This window comes from Trachypithecus francoisi, unplaced genomic scaffold (assembly GCF_009764315.1).
Source record: "Trachypithecus francoisi isolate TF-2019V2 unplaced genomic scaffold, Tfra_2.0 Lachesis_group0, whole genome shotgun sequence".
NCBI classification, from domain to species: Eukaryota; Metazoa; Chordata; class Mammalia; order Primates; family Cercopithecidae; genus Trachypithecus; species Trachypithecus francoisi.
Window position 1 is genome coordinate 15,665,617 of NW_022681453.1, and position 19,381 is coordinate 15,684,997.

At 42.3% G+C, this 19,381-nt stretch overlaps 1 protein-coding gene across 26 annotated transcripts in view; it reads right to left on the bottom strand.

Moving 5' to 3' along the window:
- Positions 1-19,381, bottom strand: part of MAP4 (microtubule associated protein 4) — a 231,241-nt gene that overhangs the window by 139,692 nt on the left and 72,168 nt on the right. For all 26 annotated transcript variants that reach the window (XM_033205644.1, XM_033205816.1, XM_033205806.1 and 23 more), the window contains exon 2: positions 3,682-3,923. In XM_033205644.1, coding sequence (XP_033061535.1) covers positions 3,682-3,904 — 223 coding nt within the window. In that variant the 5' untranslated portion in view covers positions 3,905-3,923. The remainder of the gene's footprint in view (positions 1-3,681; positions 3,924-19,381) is intronic.

Genomic DNA, 19,381 nt, shown 5'->3' on the forward strand with positions numbered 1-19,381 from the left:
CTGGAAAATTGAATTAAAGGATAAAAATATGAACTTTATTTCTCAACATAAGCTTTTTCAACGTCAAGACACTTTTGCAAGCAAGTATAGTAACTTTTTTTTTTTTTTTTTTTGAAACAGAGTCTTGATCTGTCACCCAGGCTGGAGTGCAGTGGCATGCTCTCCACTCACTGCCACCTCCATCTCCCAGGTTCAAGTGATTCTCGTACCTCAGCCTCCCGAGTACCTGGGATTACAGGTGTACACCATTACTCCTGGCTAATTTTTGTATTTTTAGTAGAGGCGGGGTTTCCCCATGTTGGCCAGGCTGGTCTCAAACGCCTGACCTCAGGTGAGCCGCCTGCCTTGGTCTCCCAAAGTGCTGGGATTACAGGCATGAGCCACTGCGCCCGGCCTGGAGTAAATATTTATATGGATATAATTAGATCTTAAACTCTCAGTACTTCTTTAAATGAGTTGTGGTCTGCCCCCTCCCCAACACACAAATTAAACATATATTAAGGAAGCAGGTTTTCTTCTTCCACTTAGGCTGTAGAAAGCCAAAAGAGATGTCACTCCCACCCTAACAATAAGAAACAGCGAGATCAACTACGAAAAACTTGAATTCATTGGAAAGCTACCTAGTAGTATGAAATCCAAAGAAAGACAAGCCCCTCCAGGAAATATGGGAGGTGAACACCAGCTCTCCTGTGTCAGAGCATGTGCAGAAGAGACACTGGGTACCCTACAAGCAAGTAAGAAAAATTCAAGCAAAAATTGTAGTGATTTGTTAAAGGTAAGTGAAGGCTAGCACGAGACTATGGGGCCCCTCAATCCACAGATGCAAAGGGAATTCACACTCATTTGCAGGATTGTCTTTGCAGATGTCTGCTGCATGCTCACAGGAAAGACTGGAAGCAGGGTGAGGGACCAGATAGAGTCTCCCTCCATGCTACAGACCTGGAGAAGGCCACCACCATTAAGGGAAAAGCATGAACTCCTCCCCTGGGATCTTTCTCTCCTGGGGAAGAAGTACCAAACTCTGTCAGTCCCAGAGCACACCGGCTGTAGCTAGGGAAAGAGTAATAGAAACATACTTTATAAACCTGAGAGAGGAGCAAAAAAAACTCCTCATCCAGGATCCTACACCAATACCATTAGAAGACTCTACTACTGTGAGAAGGATAATACCATTGAGAAAGACCCAACCCATGAGATATAAGCACAGGATTAAGCACAAAATGGGACAATAAAAAAAAAACTCTGCCCACCACCTGGCTAGAACTCTTCTGATAAAAGAGGGAAAAGAGAATGGACAAGGACCCCTCTGAGGCCTGGGTACACAGGGAAGGCTGGAAGAGTGGAGCAAGCACATTAAAGAAATACCTTCCGGCGCCTCAGTCCCCACTCTGAGCACAGAATTAAAGGGATTGAAGACAGTAGTACACTGAAGGCAATTATAGTAACAACAAAACCCAAAACTAGCTCAGCTCCTATTTAAATTGACTAAACCCAAGAGACATGCCCATTTCCAAGCATAAATACCTTTTGGCCTGAGCCTACTATTTTACATGTGAGATCTAGCATTCAATCAAAAACTAAGATACACACATACACACACACACACACACACACACACACACACACGGCAATCAGACTGAGAGATGACCCAGATTTTCAAATTATCACACAGAGATTTAAAACAACTATGATTAATATGTTAAAGTCTATAGTAGAAAAGGTGGAAAACATACATGAACAGATGGGAAATTTTAGCAGAAATAAGGAAGCTCATAAGAAGGAGGCAAACAAATACTAGAAATTAAAAACATAAAAGATGCTGAAGTAGATAATGCCACTGAAAGCTCATCATTAGATTCAACACAACTAGGAAAAGAATTGGGGAATTGGACGATAGGTCAAAAGCAAGTACCCAAAGTAAAACACAAACAGAAATAAAGAGAGAAAAAAACAATGCATCCAAGAGATACAGGACACTATCCAATAATTTAACAAAAATATAATTGGAATCCCAGAAGGAGAAAAGAAAAAGAATGGGGCAGAAGAAATATTTTAAAAGATAATGGCCAAAAATTTCCCAGAGTTAACCACTTCAGAAGCACAGATCAAGAAGCTCAGAGAAGACGAAGCAGAAAAATTCCAAAATATCATCTAAACACAACATATTTAAACTGCTAAAAGACAAACATAAAGGTAAAATCTTAAAGGCAGACACAAAGAGGAATTCACAAAGGAAATATTTTAAAATATTTTTAAATAAATGAAAATAAAATACAACATATCAAAATCCATGGGACACAGCTAAAATGGTGATTAGAGGGTAATTTATAACATTAAGTAATTACATTAGAAAAGAAATGTCTCAGATCAAAACCTGATTTAAGCTGTCACCTTAAGAAACCAGAAAAAGAATAAATCAACTTAATTTAAACAGAAGAAAGGAAAGAAATAAAGATATGAGAAGAAATTAAAAACAGAAAGACAATAGAAAAAAAAATTAATGAAACCAAAAGCTGGATCTTTCAATACAATTGATAAACCTCTATCTAGACTTATCAAAAAAATAAAAAGAAAAAAAGAAACATCACAAATGACTAACATAAGAACTGAAAGAGGGGATATAACAGATTCTACATTAAAAGCATATCTCCATTAGTTTGTAACATTTATGCCAGGAAACTGACCAAGGAATTCCTTGAAAGTTACAAACTACCAAAGCTAACTTAAGAAACAGATAACCGGGGCCGGGCACGGTGGCTCAAGCCTGTAATCCCAGCACTTTGGGAGGCCGAGATGGGTGGATCACAAGGTCAAGAGATCGAGACCGTCCTGGCTAACACGGTGAAACCCCATCTCTACTAAAAAATACCAAAAAAACGAGCTGGGCGAGGTAGCGGGCGCCTGTAGTCCCAGCTACTCAGGAGGCTGAGGCAGGACAATGGCGTAAACCCGGGAGGGGGAGCTTGCAGTGAGCTGAGATCCGGCCACTGCACTCCAGCCTGGGCCACAGAGCGAGAGTCCGTCTCAAAAAAAAAAAAAAAAAGAAAAGAAACAGATAACCGGAATAGTTCTACAATCTCTGAAAGAAACTAAATTCCTAGTTTAAAAATCTGACAGAAAATTCCAGGCCCAGATAGCTTTATTGATGAATTCTATCAAACACTGAAAAGAAGAAAAAAGTATCAATTCTATGCAAACTATTCTAGAAAAGAGAAAGAAGGGAACACTTCCCAATTCATTTTATGAAGTCGGCGTGACCTCAATTCTAAAACTGGACAGAAGACATTATAAGAAAAATACAGACCAATTCCCTCATGAACACAGATACTAAAATACTCAACCAATTATTAGCACATCTGATCCAGGAAAAAGGCAAATTTCTCTTAAAGGCTTTAATTATGTATGCTTTAATCCTAACCTGTGATGACCCCAAAGACAACAAATGGCATCTGATTCCAGTCTAAATGAAGAAATATTAGGGTTAAAAGTTATCTACAGACTCACGAACACTCACTCAAAGGGTGGTAAGTCTACCTTCTCGGTTTCTAATAAAGACATACAAAGTTACTAGCCTATACTAAAAAAACTCAGCTCAATTCTTAGTTTCCAAGATTACGACCAAAGGCATAATCTCTAACCTGCTTTCTGAACATATGTAAGCAGTCTGGTTTAAATACTTACCTTCAGCCTGGCTAGTTTCTGAGCACGGTTTCTTCTTTGACTCTGAGTTTCCGGTTTTCTCATCAACATCCAGGAGAGGAATATAGTCTGTTTTTCCAACAGTTTCTCCCACAACATCATCAAAGGCCTCTGCCTCTAGTGTGGCAATGAAGTCTCGCTTTATCTCTTCCTCAATGTCTGGAGACGGCTCTGTTAATGCATCTGCAAGACTGAGGTCGGCCATTCTGCACTGCCGCAACTGCCTGGTGAAGAGGAAAAAGATGTTTCATGTAATGAGCACTGCAAAAGGAAAAACATTCTAGAAACTCTTGTCAATTGTTTGAAACAAACAAAAGAATCAAAATCTAAGATTTTACAGCCAGAAGAGGTTCCCTCATTTGAAAGATGAGAAAATTAAAGCTAAGAAATGGACAGTCTTACCCAAGGTAACTCACTGCTAGTTATTCTTTTCTCACATTTCTGGGGGGTGGGAGGAGGTGGCGGTGGCAGGACAAAGCAATTGCTATTGTGTCCTTTCTATTTGTAAGAAAAGTGAGGTCCAAAAAAATCCACAATCAACATATCCAAAGCTATAGCCAGTAAGACTCAAATCAGGTCTTTACATAGTTACATTACTATCGGACAAATGAAATCAACTTTCTTGACCAAAGACTGTGAGTATGGGCCTTATCTTGGAGTAAGCACCTGCTTCTTCATGAATCACTTGTGGATAACCCTGTCAACCAAACTACTTAGCTCTGCCAGCATTAAAAAAAAAGGCACATTTCCCTCAATTAGCTAAGGGAAATGGTCCCTCTCTGTAGTCATGTATATTACCATTTTTACAGACTACCAGCTTCTTAATTACATGATCTGCAGTTAAAAAGTAATTCTACTGGCAGCCATAAAAAAGAACGAGATCATGTTCTTTGTGGGAACATGGATGGCAAGCTGGAGGATATTATCTGCAGCAAACTAACACAGGAACAGAAAACCAAATACCACGTGTTCTTACTTATAAGTGGGAACTAAACGATGAGAACTTATGAATACAAGGGAGGAAACTGCAGACTCTGGGGTCTACTGGAGGGTGAAGGGTGGAGGGTGGGAGGAGGGAAAGGAGCAGAAAAGATAACTACTGGGTACAGGACTTAATTGAAATAATCTGTACAACAAACCCTTGTGACATGTGTTTACCTATGCAACAAACCTTCACATGTACCCTTGAACCTAAAATAAAGTTAAAAAAAAAAAAAAAGTAAATCTACTGTAAGTAAACCATAGATGAATAGCCTAGAAAATACAGAAATAATGTAGTAAAAAGAGCCAAAGGGGCCAGATGCAGTGGCTCACACCTGTAATCCCAGAACTTTGGGAGCCCAAGGCAGGCGGATCACTTGAGACCAGGAATTCAAGATCAGCCTGGCCAACATGGTGAAACCCCATCTCTACTAAAAATACAAAAATTAGCAAGGCATGGTGGTGGACGCCTGTAATCCCAGCTACTTGTGAGGCTGAGGTAGGAAAATCGCTTGAAACCGGGAGGCGGAGGTTGCAGTGAGCCGAGGTTGCGCCACTGAACTCCAGCATGGGCGATAGAGTGAGACTCTGACACCCCCACCAAAAAAAATTAAAAAAAAAAAAGAAGAGCCAAAGACCTGCAATAAATTGAGCACCATTCAAATGCAGGGTGTAATAGGAAATAAAGTGTGCAAAGTACTACGCCTGCTTTCAAAGAGTCTAACAGAAACTCCAAGAGACTCCGTAAGATAAGTTGACATACAAGCTATGGTGTTGACAAGGTAAATACAAGTCAAACAGATCCTCAGTTGAATAGTGTAAAGGCTACTACTTGTGTTTGTCCAGAAATCTATTCTTCTATCTCCCCTAATAGAAACCAATCCCTACCCCTATAGGGTTTGGGACATGACTAGAGTTGGGTCAATCAGAAGTCAAGAAGAAGACAGTTGGAAAGGACCATTTATTGACTATACACTGGAAGAAACGTCCATGAGTGACAGCTATTTGGTTGCCCTGGTTGACTACTACAAGTCTAAGTGAGCAGCCTTCATCTTTCTTTTGCCTAGTCAATCTATTTCTGTTGTTTACAATGGAAGAATCTCAACTAATACACAGTCTTTCTCCAACCCACACTTGAAAAAGTCAACATATACTACGATTCAAGTCACTTAATTGTCAGGCTTTCCTTTTAAGCTCTTCTCCACCGTCTACCCCTCTCTCCAACAAATGTACTTAGAAAAAAGAAACAGAATTAAAGCAAGGAATATGGTCCTATCTTTCTTCCTTCCTATTCTATCTTCATCTTTGTTCCCACACACTCCCGTCCTCCCACTTACATGGTGTGAGGCCACCATGATTACAAAACATGTATAAAGCAAATACTTCCAGACCCTGAAAAATCAGAATTCATCTTACCCCCAATTCCCAAATCCAACAAGCAAAGGGTGTTGCTATATATTAGAGTGGTGGCACAGAGGCTTAAGAATCAAGATCTGACACCCAGTTAGTAAGTACCGACAGAATAATTAAGGCCAGGGGCAAGACCTACATCTTCTAGGCAAATGCTTAGAAAAAAAAAATAATATGTGTTCAGTACTCGGAATGCTGGAGATAGTTTGTCTCTACCTATATGGGGCTTAGTGAAAACATTCATTACATATTCTTTATATTATCTAAGAAAAAAATACAATACCAAGATTTGGAAAGACACTAAATATCAATCATATTTACATAGACTTCCAAATAAAATCTTTAAAAATTTCAAATAAATTTAAGCCTTCTTCCACGTGCCTAACTTTACGAGTTTTCCTATTTGAGATAGCAACCTTAATTCCTCATCAATAATTTTAAATGACTATCTTTTCAAATTCTAGATAGTACCATCATACAAAAAGGTAGTAGAAAGAGCTGTTTCTCTGATTTCTTTTCTTTTTGACATGGAGTCTCGCCTCACTGCAACCTCCACCTCCCAGGTTCAAGTGATCCTCCTGCCTCGGTCTCTCTAGTAGCTGGGATTATAGGTACGCACCGCCACACCCAGCTAATGTTTGCATTTTCAGTAGAAACAAGGTGCCACCATGTTGGTTAGGCTGGTCTCGAACTCCTAACCTCAAAGTGATCCACCCACCTCAGCCTCCCAAAGTGCCAAGATTACAGGTGTGAGCCACTGCACCCGGCCTGATTACTTTTCTAAAAGCAAATGTGATATTTAAATTTCCTGTGACTATATTAATGATTTCCTAAATCATATCTTTTTATTTTTTACTTTTTTGAGACAGAGTTTCACTCTTGTTGCCCAGGCTGGAGTGCAATGGCACCATCTCAGCTCACCACAACCTCCACCTCCCAGGTTCATACGACTCTGTCATTGTAATACTTGGAATTTGATTAAGTTCATTTAGGTCTCAAAAAATGTCAAAAGATACTTGTGACCCAGGTGTGGTGGCATGCACCTGTAGTTCTAGCCTTTCAGGAGGCTGGGGCAGGAAGATTGAGACTAGGAGTTCTAAGCTACAGTATGCAATGATCACGTCTGTGAATAGTCACCACACTCCAACGGGTGTGCAGCCACGATTGCCTCACTGCACTCTCGCCTAGGCGACAGAACTAGACTCTGTCTCAAAAAAAAAAAAAAAAAAATCACACTCTGAGCCAGGCGTGATGGTTTACACCTGTAATCCCAGCACTTTCAGAGGCTGAGGTGAGAGGATCACTTGAGACTAGGAATTCAAGACCAGCTAGGCAACATACTGAGACCCTGCCTCTACAAAAACTAAAACAAATAAGCTGGGCACGGGGGCAGATGCCTATAGTCCTAGCTACTCAGGAAGCTGAGGTGTCACAATTGCTTGAACCTGGGAGGTTGAGCCATGACTGTGATGGTACCACTGTACTCCAGACTGGGTGACAGAGTGAGACCCTGTCTCAAAAAAATTTTAAAAATAAAAATAAAAAAATAGGGTACAGAGGCTCATGCCTGTAACCCCAACAATTTGAGAGCCTGAGGCAGCTGGATCACTTGAGACCAGGAGTTCAAGACCAGCCTGGCCAACACGGTGAAACCCCATTTCTACTAAAAATACAAAAATTAGCTGGGCGTGGTGTCACACACTTGTGGTCCCAGTTACTCAGGAGGCTGAGGCATGAGAATCACTGGAACCTGGGAGGTGGAGGTTGCAGTGAGCCGAGATTGCACCACTGCACTCCAGCCTGGGTGACAGAAAAGTTGTCTCAAAAAATAAAAATTAAATTTAAAAACTTTTAAGTAAATAAGTAAAAAATAAATCACACTCTGGCTGTTAACATTAAGGCCAAAAATAAATATACAAATAAATAAAAAAAATTAAACAAATTTAATTCCATTTAGAAACATCTAATAACTATAATAAAGTTAAATCCAATTTAATCAGTCTGTTAGAAGAAAAATAGCAACAAGAGCAAATTATGTCAAAGAAAGACATGCACTGAGAGAGTTTAGTAATAGATGTCCTAAAGAAGTTGTTGAATCCTCTCCATAAAAAAGTAAATATGGGCCAGACGCAATGGCTCATACCTGTAATCCCAGCACTTTCGGAGGCCAAGGCAGACGGATCACAAAGTCAGGAGATCGAGACCATCCTGGCTAACATGGTGAAACCTCCTTTCTATTAAAAATACAAAAAATTGGCTGGGCGCGGTGGCTCAAGCCTGTAATCCCAGCACTTTGGGAGGCCGAGACGGGCAGATCACGAGGTCAGGAGATCGAGACCATCCTGGCTAACATGGTGAAACCCTGTCTCTACTAAAAAAATACAAACAACTAGCCAGGCGAGGTGGCGGGCGCCTGTAGTCCCAGCTACTTGGGAGGCTGAGGCAGGAGAATGGCGTGAACCCGGGATGCGGAGCTTGCAGTGAGCTGAGATCCGGCCACTGCACTCCAGCCTGGGCGACAGAGTGAGACTCCATCTCCAAAAAAAAAAAACAAAAAAAAACCCAAAAAATTAGCCAAGCATGGTGGTGCATGCCTGTAATCCCAGCTGCTCGGGAGGCTGAGGCAGGAGAATCGCTTGAACCCGGGAGGCGGCGGTTGCAGTGAGCCAAGATTGCGCCACTGCACTCCAGCCTGGGTGACAAAGTGAGACTCTGTCTCAAAAAAAAAAAAAAAAGGTATTAAATCGGACAAAACTGTTACGGTCAGCCATTCCAAAGCACTGGACATTAATAAACTGTAGAACACAAGTTGAGAAGCTTTGCATTCTTGAAATCTGCTTGAACTTTGGTTAAGACCAGGAAGAGTCTATGGCCCTTTTGTCTAGAGCTATTTCCACTCCCATCTTAGCCCACAGCCCAGTTTGGTCAGCAAGAATTACACTTTTATTAGTATGATGGTTAATAATGAGTGTCAACTGGATTGTATATGTTGCCAGGCAAGATAATGATGATTTTCCTCAGAAGGTACCTGCAATACCCATTTGCTTCTAGACCAATAACTCAAGTCCTGCAGGTCCCTAGAGGTGAGGTTGAGAGTGTGACCCAGGAGGAGGTGCGCTACACTCAAAAAGAACTGTTCTCGGCTGGGCACGGTGGCTCACGCCTGTAATCCCAGCACTTTGGGAGAACGAGGTGGGCGGATCATGAGGTCAGGAGTTTGAGACCAGTCTGGCCAACATAGTGAAACCCTGTCTCTACTAAAAATACAAAAAATTAGCCAGGTGTGGTGGTGTGCACCTGTAATCCCAGCTACTTGGGAGGCTGAGGCAGGAGAATCACATGAATCCGCGAGGCGGAGGTTGCAGTGAGGCGAGATTGTGCCACTGCACTCCAGCCTGGGTGACAGAACGAGACTCCCTAAAACAAAACAAAACAAAACAAAACAAAAAAGAACTGTTCTCTAATTTATATAAACAGCAATCTGGAGAACAGGCATGAGAATGGATATTAAGGGTATGGGATAATGGTGGAAGGCACATAGAATTGGATCAGGATGAATTTATTGATTTGGGCGCACTAAGTAGGGACTCTGCATTTAATGTTGCAGCTCAGGGAGTTAAAATAAGGTTCTAATAGTTTATTTGCTTGGTTAGCTGAAATATGCATTAAAAGATGGCCCACTGTGAGGGAGCTGGAAATGCCTGATATCTCTTGGTTTAATGTAGAGGAAGGGATCCAAAGGCTTAGGGAGATTGAGATGGTGGAGTATCCAATACTCACTTTAGACCTACTCATCGCAGCCGGGAGGGTCCAGAAAATATACCCTTGACCAATGCCTTGTGAAACAGATTTGTGAGGGTAGCACCTGAATCTTTGAAGAGCCCTGTAATTGCTCTTCTCTGTATGTCAGACCTAATGGTGAGAACCACAGTCACTCAACTACAAAATTGAAATACGACGGGACTAACTGGATCCCAAAGTGGCAGGGGCCAAGTGACAGCACTCAACCATCAAAGGCAAGGTAAGCGTAGCTACCGTAATGGACAACAGAGGCAAAGTGACAATCAGAATAGTCTGACTCATGTAGAGCTCTGGCATTGGCTAATTAATCACGGTGTTCCTAGAAGTGAAACAGACAGGAAGCCTACTGCATTCCTACTTAATTTATACAAACAGAAAAATTCTAGGTCGAATGGATGAAAGACTAATTTGAATTATAAAAAGTGAATCATGGCCCCTCAATCAAATGGAAATCAATCAATTTCCAGACTTTAGCCAGTTTACAGACCCAGAACCTCTTGAATGAAGGCGAGGCCAGGTTCCCTTGAGGAAGGACCCCACTACATTACTGACAATTTATGCAGTGAATCTTTCTCCCATCCTTCCCCAAGGAGACCTCCATCCAACCTTTCACTTTGGGGACTACTGGACACTGGCTCTGAGCTGACGTTGATTCCAGGGGACTTAAAACATCATTGTGGTCCTCCAGTTAAACTAGGGGTTCATGGAGGTCAAGTAATTAATGGAGTTTTAGCTTAGGTCTGACTTACAGTGGGTCCAGTGGGTCCCTGGACTCATCCTGTGGTCATTACCCCAGTGCCAGAATGTAGAATTGGCACAGACATACTTAGAAGCTGGCAGAACTCCCACATGGGTTCCCTGATGGCTAGGGTGAGGGCTATCATGGTGGGAAAGGAAGCCCTTACAGCTGCCTCTACCTAAAAAAATAGTAAATCGAAAACAATATCACATCCCTGGAGGGACTGCAGAGATCAGTGCCACCATCATGGACTTGAAAGATACAGAAGTGGTGATTCCCATCACATCCCCGTTAACTCTCCCATTTGGCCTGTGCAGAAGACAGATGGATCTTGGATAGTGGATTATCATAAGCTTAACCAAGTGGTGACTCCAATTGCAGCTGCTGTACCAGATGTGGTTTCATTGCTTCAGCAAATTAACACATCTCCTGGTACCTGGTATGCAGCCATTGACTCTGCAAATGCCTTTCTCCACTCCTGTCCATAAGGCCCACCAGAAGCAATCTGCCGTCAGCTGGCAAGGCCAGCAATATACCTTTACTGTCCTACCTCAGGGGTATATCAACTCTCCGGCTTTTTGTCATAATCTTATTTGGAGAGATCTTGATCACTTTTCGCTTCCGCAAGATATCACACTGGTCCATTACATTGATGACATTATGCAGAGTGGATCCAGTGATCAAGAAGTAGCAAGCACACTGGACTTATTGTGACATTTGCATGCCAGAGGATGGGAAATAAATCCGACTAAAATTCAGGGACCTTCTGTCTCAGTAAAATTTCTAGGGATCCAGTGGTGTGGGGCCTGTCCAGATATTCCCTCTAAGGTAAAGGATAAGTTGCTGTGTTTGGTCTCTCCTACAACCAAGAAAGAGGCACAATGCCTAGTGGGCATATTTGGATTTTGGAGGCAACACGTTCCTTATTTGGGTGTATTACTCCAGCCCATTTACTGAGTGACCTGAAAGGCTGCCAGTTTTGAGTGGGGTCCAGAATAGGAGAAGGCTCTGCAACAGGTCCAGACTGCTGTGCAAGCTGCTCTGCCACCTGGGCCATATGACCCAGCAGATCCAGTGGTGTTTAATGTGTCAGTGGCAGATAGGGATGTTGTTTGGAGCCTTTGGCAGGCTCCCATAGGTGAATCGCAATGGAGACTTCTAGGATTTTGAAGCAAGGCCCTGCCATATTCTGCAGATAACCACTCTCCTTTTTTTTTTTTTTTTTTTGAGATGCAGTGTCACTCTCGCCAAGCTGGAGTGCAGTGGTGCGATCTTGGCTCACTGCAACCTCCACCTCCTGGGTTCAAGCGATTCTCCTGCCTCAGGCTCCCAAGTAGCTGGGAATACAGGTGTGCGCCACCACTTTCAGCTAATTTTTGTATTTTTAGTAAAGATGGGGTTTCACCATGTTGGCCAGGATGGTCTCAATCTCTTGACCTCGTGATCTGCCCACCTCAGCCTCCCAAAGTGCTGATTACAGATGTGAACCACCACGCCCAACCAACTACTCTCCTTTTGAGAGTCAGTTCTTGGCCTGTTACCGGGCTTTGGTGGAAACAATGTTTGACTATGGGTCATCAAGTCACCATGTGACCTGAACTGCCAATCATGAGCTAGGTGCTTTCAGACCCATCTAACCATGAAGTGGGTTGTGCATGGCAGCATTCCATCATCAAATGGAAGTGGTATATACGTGATCGGGCTCAAGAATGTCCTGAAGGCACAAGTAAATTACACAAGGAAGTGGCTCAAATGCCCATGGCCTCCACTCCTGCCACCGTGCCTTCTCTCCCCCAGTCTGCATCGATGGCCTCATGGGGAGTTCCCTATGATCAGCTGACAGAGGAAAAGAAGATTAGGGCCTGCTTCACAGACGGTTCTGCATGATATGCAGGCACCACCCAAAAGTGGACAGCTGCAGCACTACAGCCCCGTTCTAGGACATCCCTGCAGGACAACGATGAAGGGAAATCTTCCCAGTGGGCAGAACTTAGAGCAGTGCACCCGGCTGTGCACTTTGCATGGGAGGAGAAATGGCCAGATGTGTGATTATATACTGATTCATGGGCTGTAACCAATAGTTTGGCTGGATGGTCAGGGACTTGGAAGGAGCATGATTGGAAACTTGGTGACAAAGAAATTTGGGGAAGAGGTATGTGGATGGACCTCTCTGAGTGGTCAAAGACTGAAGATATTTGTATCCCATGTGAGTGCTCACCAACGGGTGACCTCAGCGGAGAAGGAGTTTAATAATCTAGTGCATAGGACGACCCATTTTGTGGACACCACTCAGCCTCTTTCCCCAAAACCCCCTGCCATCGCCCATGGCCAACAAAGCAGCCATGGTGGCAGAGATGGAGGTTATGCATGGGCTCAGCAACATGGACTTCCACTCACCAAGGCTGACCTGGCTATGGCCACTGCTGAGTGCCCAATTTGCCAGCAGCAGAGACCAACACCAAGGCCTCAGTATGTCACCATTCCTTGGGTGATCAGCCGCTACCCGGTGGCAGATTGATTCTACTGGACCTCTTCCATCATGGAAAGGGCAAAGGATTGCCCTCATTCAAATAGACATTTACTCTGGATATGGGTTTGCCCATCCTGTATGCAATGCTTCTGCCAAGACTACCATTTGTGGAATGGTTTTTGTTGTTGTTGTTGTTTTGAGACGGGGTCTCACTGTATTGCCCAGGCTGGAGTGCAGTGGCACAATCTTGGCTCTCTGCAACATCCGCCTCCCGGGTTCAAGTGATTCTCCTGCCTCAGCCTCCCAAGTAGCTAGCATTACAGGCACCCGCCACCACACCCAGCTAATTTTTGCATTTTCAGTACAGATGGGGTTTCACCATGTTGGCCAGGCTGGCCTTGAACTCCTGACCTCAAGTGATCTGCTCACCTTGGCCTCCCAAAGTGCTGGGATTACAGGCGTAAGCCACAGCACCTGGCCAACTTATGGAATGCCTTATCCACCATCATGGCATTCCACACAGCACAGCATCTGACCAAGGCATTCACTTGGCAGCTAAAGAAGTGCGACAGTAGGCTGATGCTCATGGAATTCACTGGTCTTACCATGTTCTCCATCATCCTAAAGCAGCTGGATTGACAGAACGGTGGAATGGCCTATTGAAGTCACAATTACAACACCAACTAGGTGACAATACTTTGCAGGACTGGGGGAAAGTTCTCCAGAAGGCTGTGTATCCTCTGAATCAGTGTCCAGTACATGGTACTGTTTCTCCCACAACCAGGATTCACGGGTCCAGGAATCGAGGGGTGGAAGTGGAAGTGCAAGTGGCACCACTCACCATCACTCCTAGTGATCCACTAGCAAAATTTTTGCTTCCTCTCCTGCAACATTATGTTGTGGTGGCCTAGAGGTCTTAATTCCAGAGGGAGGAGTGCTGCCACCAGGAGACACAACAATGATTCCATCACACTGGAAGTTAAGATTGTCACCTGGACACTTTGGGCTCCTCCTCCCTTTAAGTCAACAGGCTCAGAAGGGAGTTACAATGTTGGTTAAGGTGACTGACCCAGACTATCAAGATGAAATCAGTCTACAACTCCACAACGGAGGTAAGGAAGAGTATGCATGGAATACAGGAGATCCATTAGGGCATCTCTTAGTATTACCATGCCCTGTGATTAAGGTCAATGCGAAACTACAACAGCCCAATCCAGGCAGGACTACAAATGACCTGGACCGTTCAGGAATGAAGGTTTGGGTCACTCCACCAGGAAAAAAAACCATCACCTGCTGAGGTATCTGGGGAAGGCAAAGTTAATACAGAATGGGTAGAAGGTAGTCATCAATACCAGCTATGACCACGTGACCAGCTGCAGAACTGAGGACTGTAACTGCCATGAGTATTTCCTCCTTCGTTTGTTAAAAACATGTTGTGTATGTATACACTTGTACTAATATCTTCACTTTATATTTCCTTTTCCTTTATCATGTGACATAAGATTTATTGATTTCATAACAGCATTTAAGTATTGTTAACTTTATGTAATAGTATTTGGGTTGGGGATTGGTGTGTTTCTGGTTGTATGAAGGATAGTTTTATTATATTACGTGTAACTATGACATTATTATCTTTATTTGAAAATTACACATGATCTCAGGAGATGTGTATGGGTTCAAGTTGACAAGGGGTGGGCTTGTAATGTTAATACTGTCAACTTGATGGGATTGAAGGATGCAATATTGATCCTGGGCATGTCTGCGAGGGTGTTACCAAAGGAGATTAACATTTGAGTCAGTGGGCTGGGGAAAGCAGACCCACCCTTACCTGGGTAGGCACCATCTAATCAGCCACCAGGGAATACAGAGCAGGCAGAAAAACATGAAGAGGTGAGATGGGCCTAGCCTCCCAGCCTATATCTGTCTCCCAAGCTGGATGCTTCCTGCCCTCGAACATCAGACTCCAAGTTCTTCAGTTTGGGGACTCGGATTAGCTCTCCTTGCTTCTTAGCTTGCAGACAGTCTATTGTAGGACCTTGTGATCATGTAAATCAATAATAAATTCCCTTTTGGAGATACATCCTATAAGTTTTGTCCCTCTAAGAGAACTCTGACTAAAACAAGTAGTGTGGGGCTCGTGACAAAAACTGATAGCTTTGCTGCCAAAGGGGGGTCCTGTCACATGACAGAGCTGTTGTCCACAGCAAATACCAACTCACACTACTGGAATTATAAATTCCACTATTTGAATAACCACTGCTCAATTCAGAATTTAGCAGCTTTTCTGAAGGAACCATAAATAGGAATTCAATGGTTCCTATAGTAGGAACTGGACTTGGTAATCCCAGCCTGTAATCCCAGCACTTCGAGAGGCCAAGGTGGGCGGATCACTTGAAGCCAGGAGATTGAGACCAGCCTGGCCAACACAGTAAAATCCTATCTCTACAAAAAATACAAAATCGTAAAAACTAGCTGGGCGCTAATTTTTATTATTTAGGTGGTACGCACCTGTAATCCCAGCTACTCAGGAGGCTGAGGCAGGAAAATCGCTTGAACATAGGAGGCAGAGGCTGCAGTGAGCCGAGATCATGCCACTGCACTCCAACCTGCGTAACAGAGTGAGACTCCGTCTCAAAAAAAAGTTCCTATGGTAGTAGTGGCACACCTGTGACCCATTTATAACAGACAAATGTGGGTGGGAAGCCCTATTCTGTGCTCGTCCAGCCTACTTTACATATAAAGTATTATTGTAACTCCAGATTATGACAGGGAAAATGCTGAGAAATGAGTTCATTAAAGAGCTTTTAAAAGCCTAACAGATTATAATGTCAAAGAATTCCATGAAAAGCAACTATTCAGTTGCTTTTACTATTCAGTTATGCCTTTTTCCTATTCTATCTCTGACAGCTATTATTACTAGTTACGCTTTGGGAGCTGTTATGAACCAAAAACTAAAAAGGATATCTATAACTAGTTTTGATAGAGGCAGGAGGCAAACAAATGTCTAGGCAGACAGGGGTGGGTCCTCAGTGAAACCCGAACTTTAATCCGAAAACTGTCCTGGGTAAATCCTCGGATTGGATTGAGAACCTGCCTTCCCGTTTGGCATGATTGATCCCCATCCTTCACCTATTTAACCTGTACCTACCCTTTTCTAATTGGTTTTCTACACTGTCCTGCCCACCTTTGAGTAGTGTCTTTGCTTTGACCTTTTTTGCATACTCACAAACCAATCAGCACACACTCCCCATTCTGAATCAATAAAGAGCCCCAGGCTCAGCCATATTGGGGAACTTTCCTGTCTTCGGGTAGTAGAACCACCCACCACGTTCTCTCTTTTTGCTAAGAGCTTTCCTTTCGATTAATAAATTCTACTCCACTCACGTGCCTAATTCGTCCTGCTCGTGAGACAAGAACCTGGACCTAGTTGAGCTAAGGAGCAAAAATCCTTCATCAGCTTCATGGTCAAAGAGAACTTAAAAGGACATCTGTGCCATCCTTAACAACATACCATAAAAGCCCAGTGAGTTTAATTTTCCCCAGAAATATATAATGACATTTACATGATACAATCTACTCAAAACTTTTCCTATAATATAAGGCACAAGGTAAAAATACAATCAAAAACACCAATACATTTTAAATATCATTTACCAGAATGCAGATTATCAAAGGGCAGCTTTTATCCATTGTAATCTTTCCCCTACCCAGCCCTCAGCATCCCCACACCCCACACACACACACTCCCAGATGACTTCCTGGGCTGAGAGTGGTTCATGGAATATGAACAGTAGCTAAAATGCAGCCTAAGAGGGTAAAACCGATAGAAAATTACACAGTTGCAAAGTGGGAAGGTCATGAGGCTATGAGCACATCTACCTAGCCACTTAGCATCTGTATTTCATCAACAGTTAAGCTATTCTTTACCTGTCACCACATAAATAGAATACGATTTTAAAATACACACACACACACACACAAACCCACACACACCCCTACCTTATGGAAAATGATCCTAAAAAGGTAATGCTAGTATCATTTTTCAAGTTAAAGTACTATTGTTTTTTTTCCCCAGAAATCCCCAGTTTTCAATAAATTAAAGAGATTATCCAATGTTATAGTTATTCCATTCTGAAACATGTATAAGTACAATATACTCTTTAAATGCTCTAGAGATGTTAAACTGGTTCTTCGAGTATTCCAAAATTAATTTTAATAAATTCATGTATGAATTTCATCTAACACGGAATCACTTGAAGTTACTATTCAGTTATGCCTTAAATGCTTAGTTACGTATTTTATGGATAAAAGGATATGACACTGTTATTCTCAAATCTGGATGTTCAGGAGGATCAAAAAATGAACGCTTGTGAATAAGAAGCATTTACTCTAAAAAAAAAACTCTCATTCACCATTTACACTATTCCTCTTCTATTCATACAGAAAATAAAGTTAACTTTAAATAGATTTGTGAGTAAGAGTCAAGAGAATCTGAAAGCTGGGAACAGAAGTTCCGATGCTTTACTGAAGCACCAGTTTAATCTGACACTCACTGTGGCCTTGAATGAGTCACCTTTCGGGGCTGAGTTCTCTAATCTGTAAAATGAGAGTGTTATGTTAAATGTTTACTGAGGTTGATTATTCTATCAGCTACTTGTAATTTGGCTGCATCATTTCAGTTAGCTATAAATAAACCTCCTAAGACCCTCACTGTGAATATGAACTATTATTTCATATATCAAGTATTCTCAATCATAACTGAGTTGAGATTTATTAAAAAACAAAAGCTTTTTGGCAAAGGAAGGGACTGAAAACAAATTCACCAGTGCACGGTGCCCTGCTTGAGCCAATCTGAGTAGAGCTTAAGAAACTCCACCCAGTTCTGGCTAACATCAAAGACTCAACACCACTCTGCCAGAAATTAAGCCCCGTATTATCTAACCAGGCACCAAGGGAACACACAGTTTTCAAGCACTGCACTTTGTATATCTGATCTTTCATTCTGACGACACGCCTGAAGTGAAACTATCAGTGAGCAGGGTTTTTGAAAATAGGTAAACTAAGGCAAGAGGCAACTACATGGCATGATGATAAAATACTCTCTTAACTACAGTCTCACTATTAAGAGTTAGGTGCTCATAAACAGGAAATAAGAATATAGGATGAGGCCACAGTACTTTCTCTGTTGTATGCTTTACTTTGGATAGTTTACAAACTCTGGAATTAATTACTGTACTAAAAATATTTTACAGGTCTATATAGATTAAACAGTGTTTGCTAATATCTAACTTAATTACACAGAAGTTCTGAAGAACCTTTTAAGTTCCATGAAGTCCTCCTGAAAATTTTAGGTCATTCGCATCTAGAGCCATTCACTTGCGGTCTGTGCTCATTCTGTCTGATGAGAAATTGGCAATCTGGTTTACCAATGGCCTGTTGCTGTCTCTGTCCTCTTCTATTTATCCCTTGAAAGGTGCTACTAGGAGAGCTAAAATGAAAGGAAAAAAAACTCACGAAAAGCTAGAACAGAGCTTGAGCAACATAGCAAAACCCCATCTCTACAAACACATGCAAAAATTAGCCAGGCATGGTGGCACGTGCCCTGTAGTCCCCGCTACTCAGGAGGCTGAGGTGGGAGGACTGATTGAGCCCAGGAGGTTGAGGCTGCGGTGAGCCACTATTGCACTACTGCACTCCGGCGTGAGCAACAGAGTGAAACCTTGATTCAAAAAAAAAAAAAAAGCAAGAATAGAAGCCTAACTCCCACCATCATACTCGCTTTTCCTAACCACTGTAGTACTTTCATTTTACTGTGTCATATTAGCCAAATTTCTACCAACATTCATTTGCAGTAGGCAGCATTCTCTTTTTAAAAGTACAGAATCCTATTTCTTAATTTAAAAGTAGGTAAGAAAACGTACACCCCTGGAAAGACCATTGTTCATCCCAGAGATGGTTCTATTGAAGATGTCTGAATTTTTGGTTCTGGTGTGAAAAAGGAAGAAAAATATTTTGGCAACATGGGAACTTCCAGGGAATAAAGCAGATATAGATATGGTATCAAAGTAGGGAGAAGGTATACAGGCCCAGGAGCCCTAGGAGGCAAAAGAAAGGAAGTTAATACAATGTCAAAGACAAGCTTGGTATCTTTCGAAATATTGCCTCCTGTCAGTTTCAGCAGAAAGGAAGAAACTTTCTTCTCAGTGACCTGGACTACTTTAGAAACAACGTTGTAAGTGATAACTTTGTTTCTTTGAGGCAAATCATTTTGAGTTCCAAAC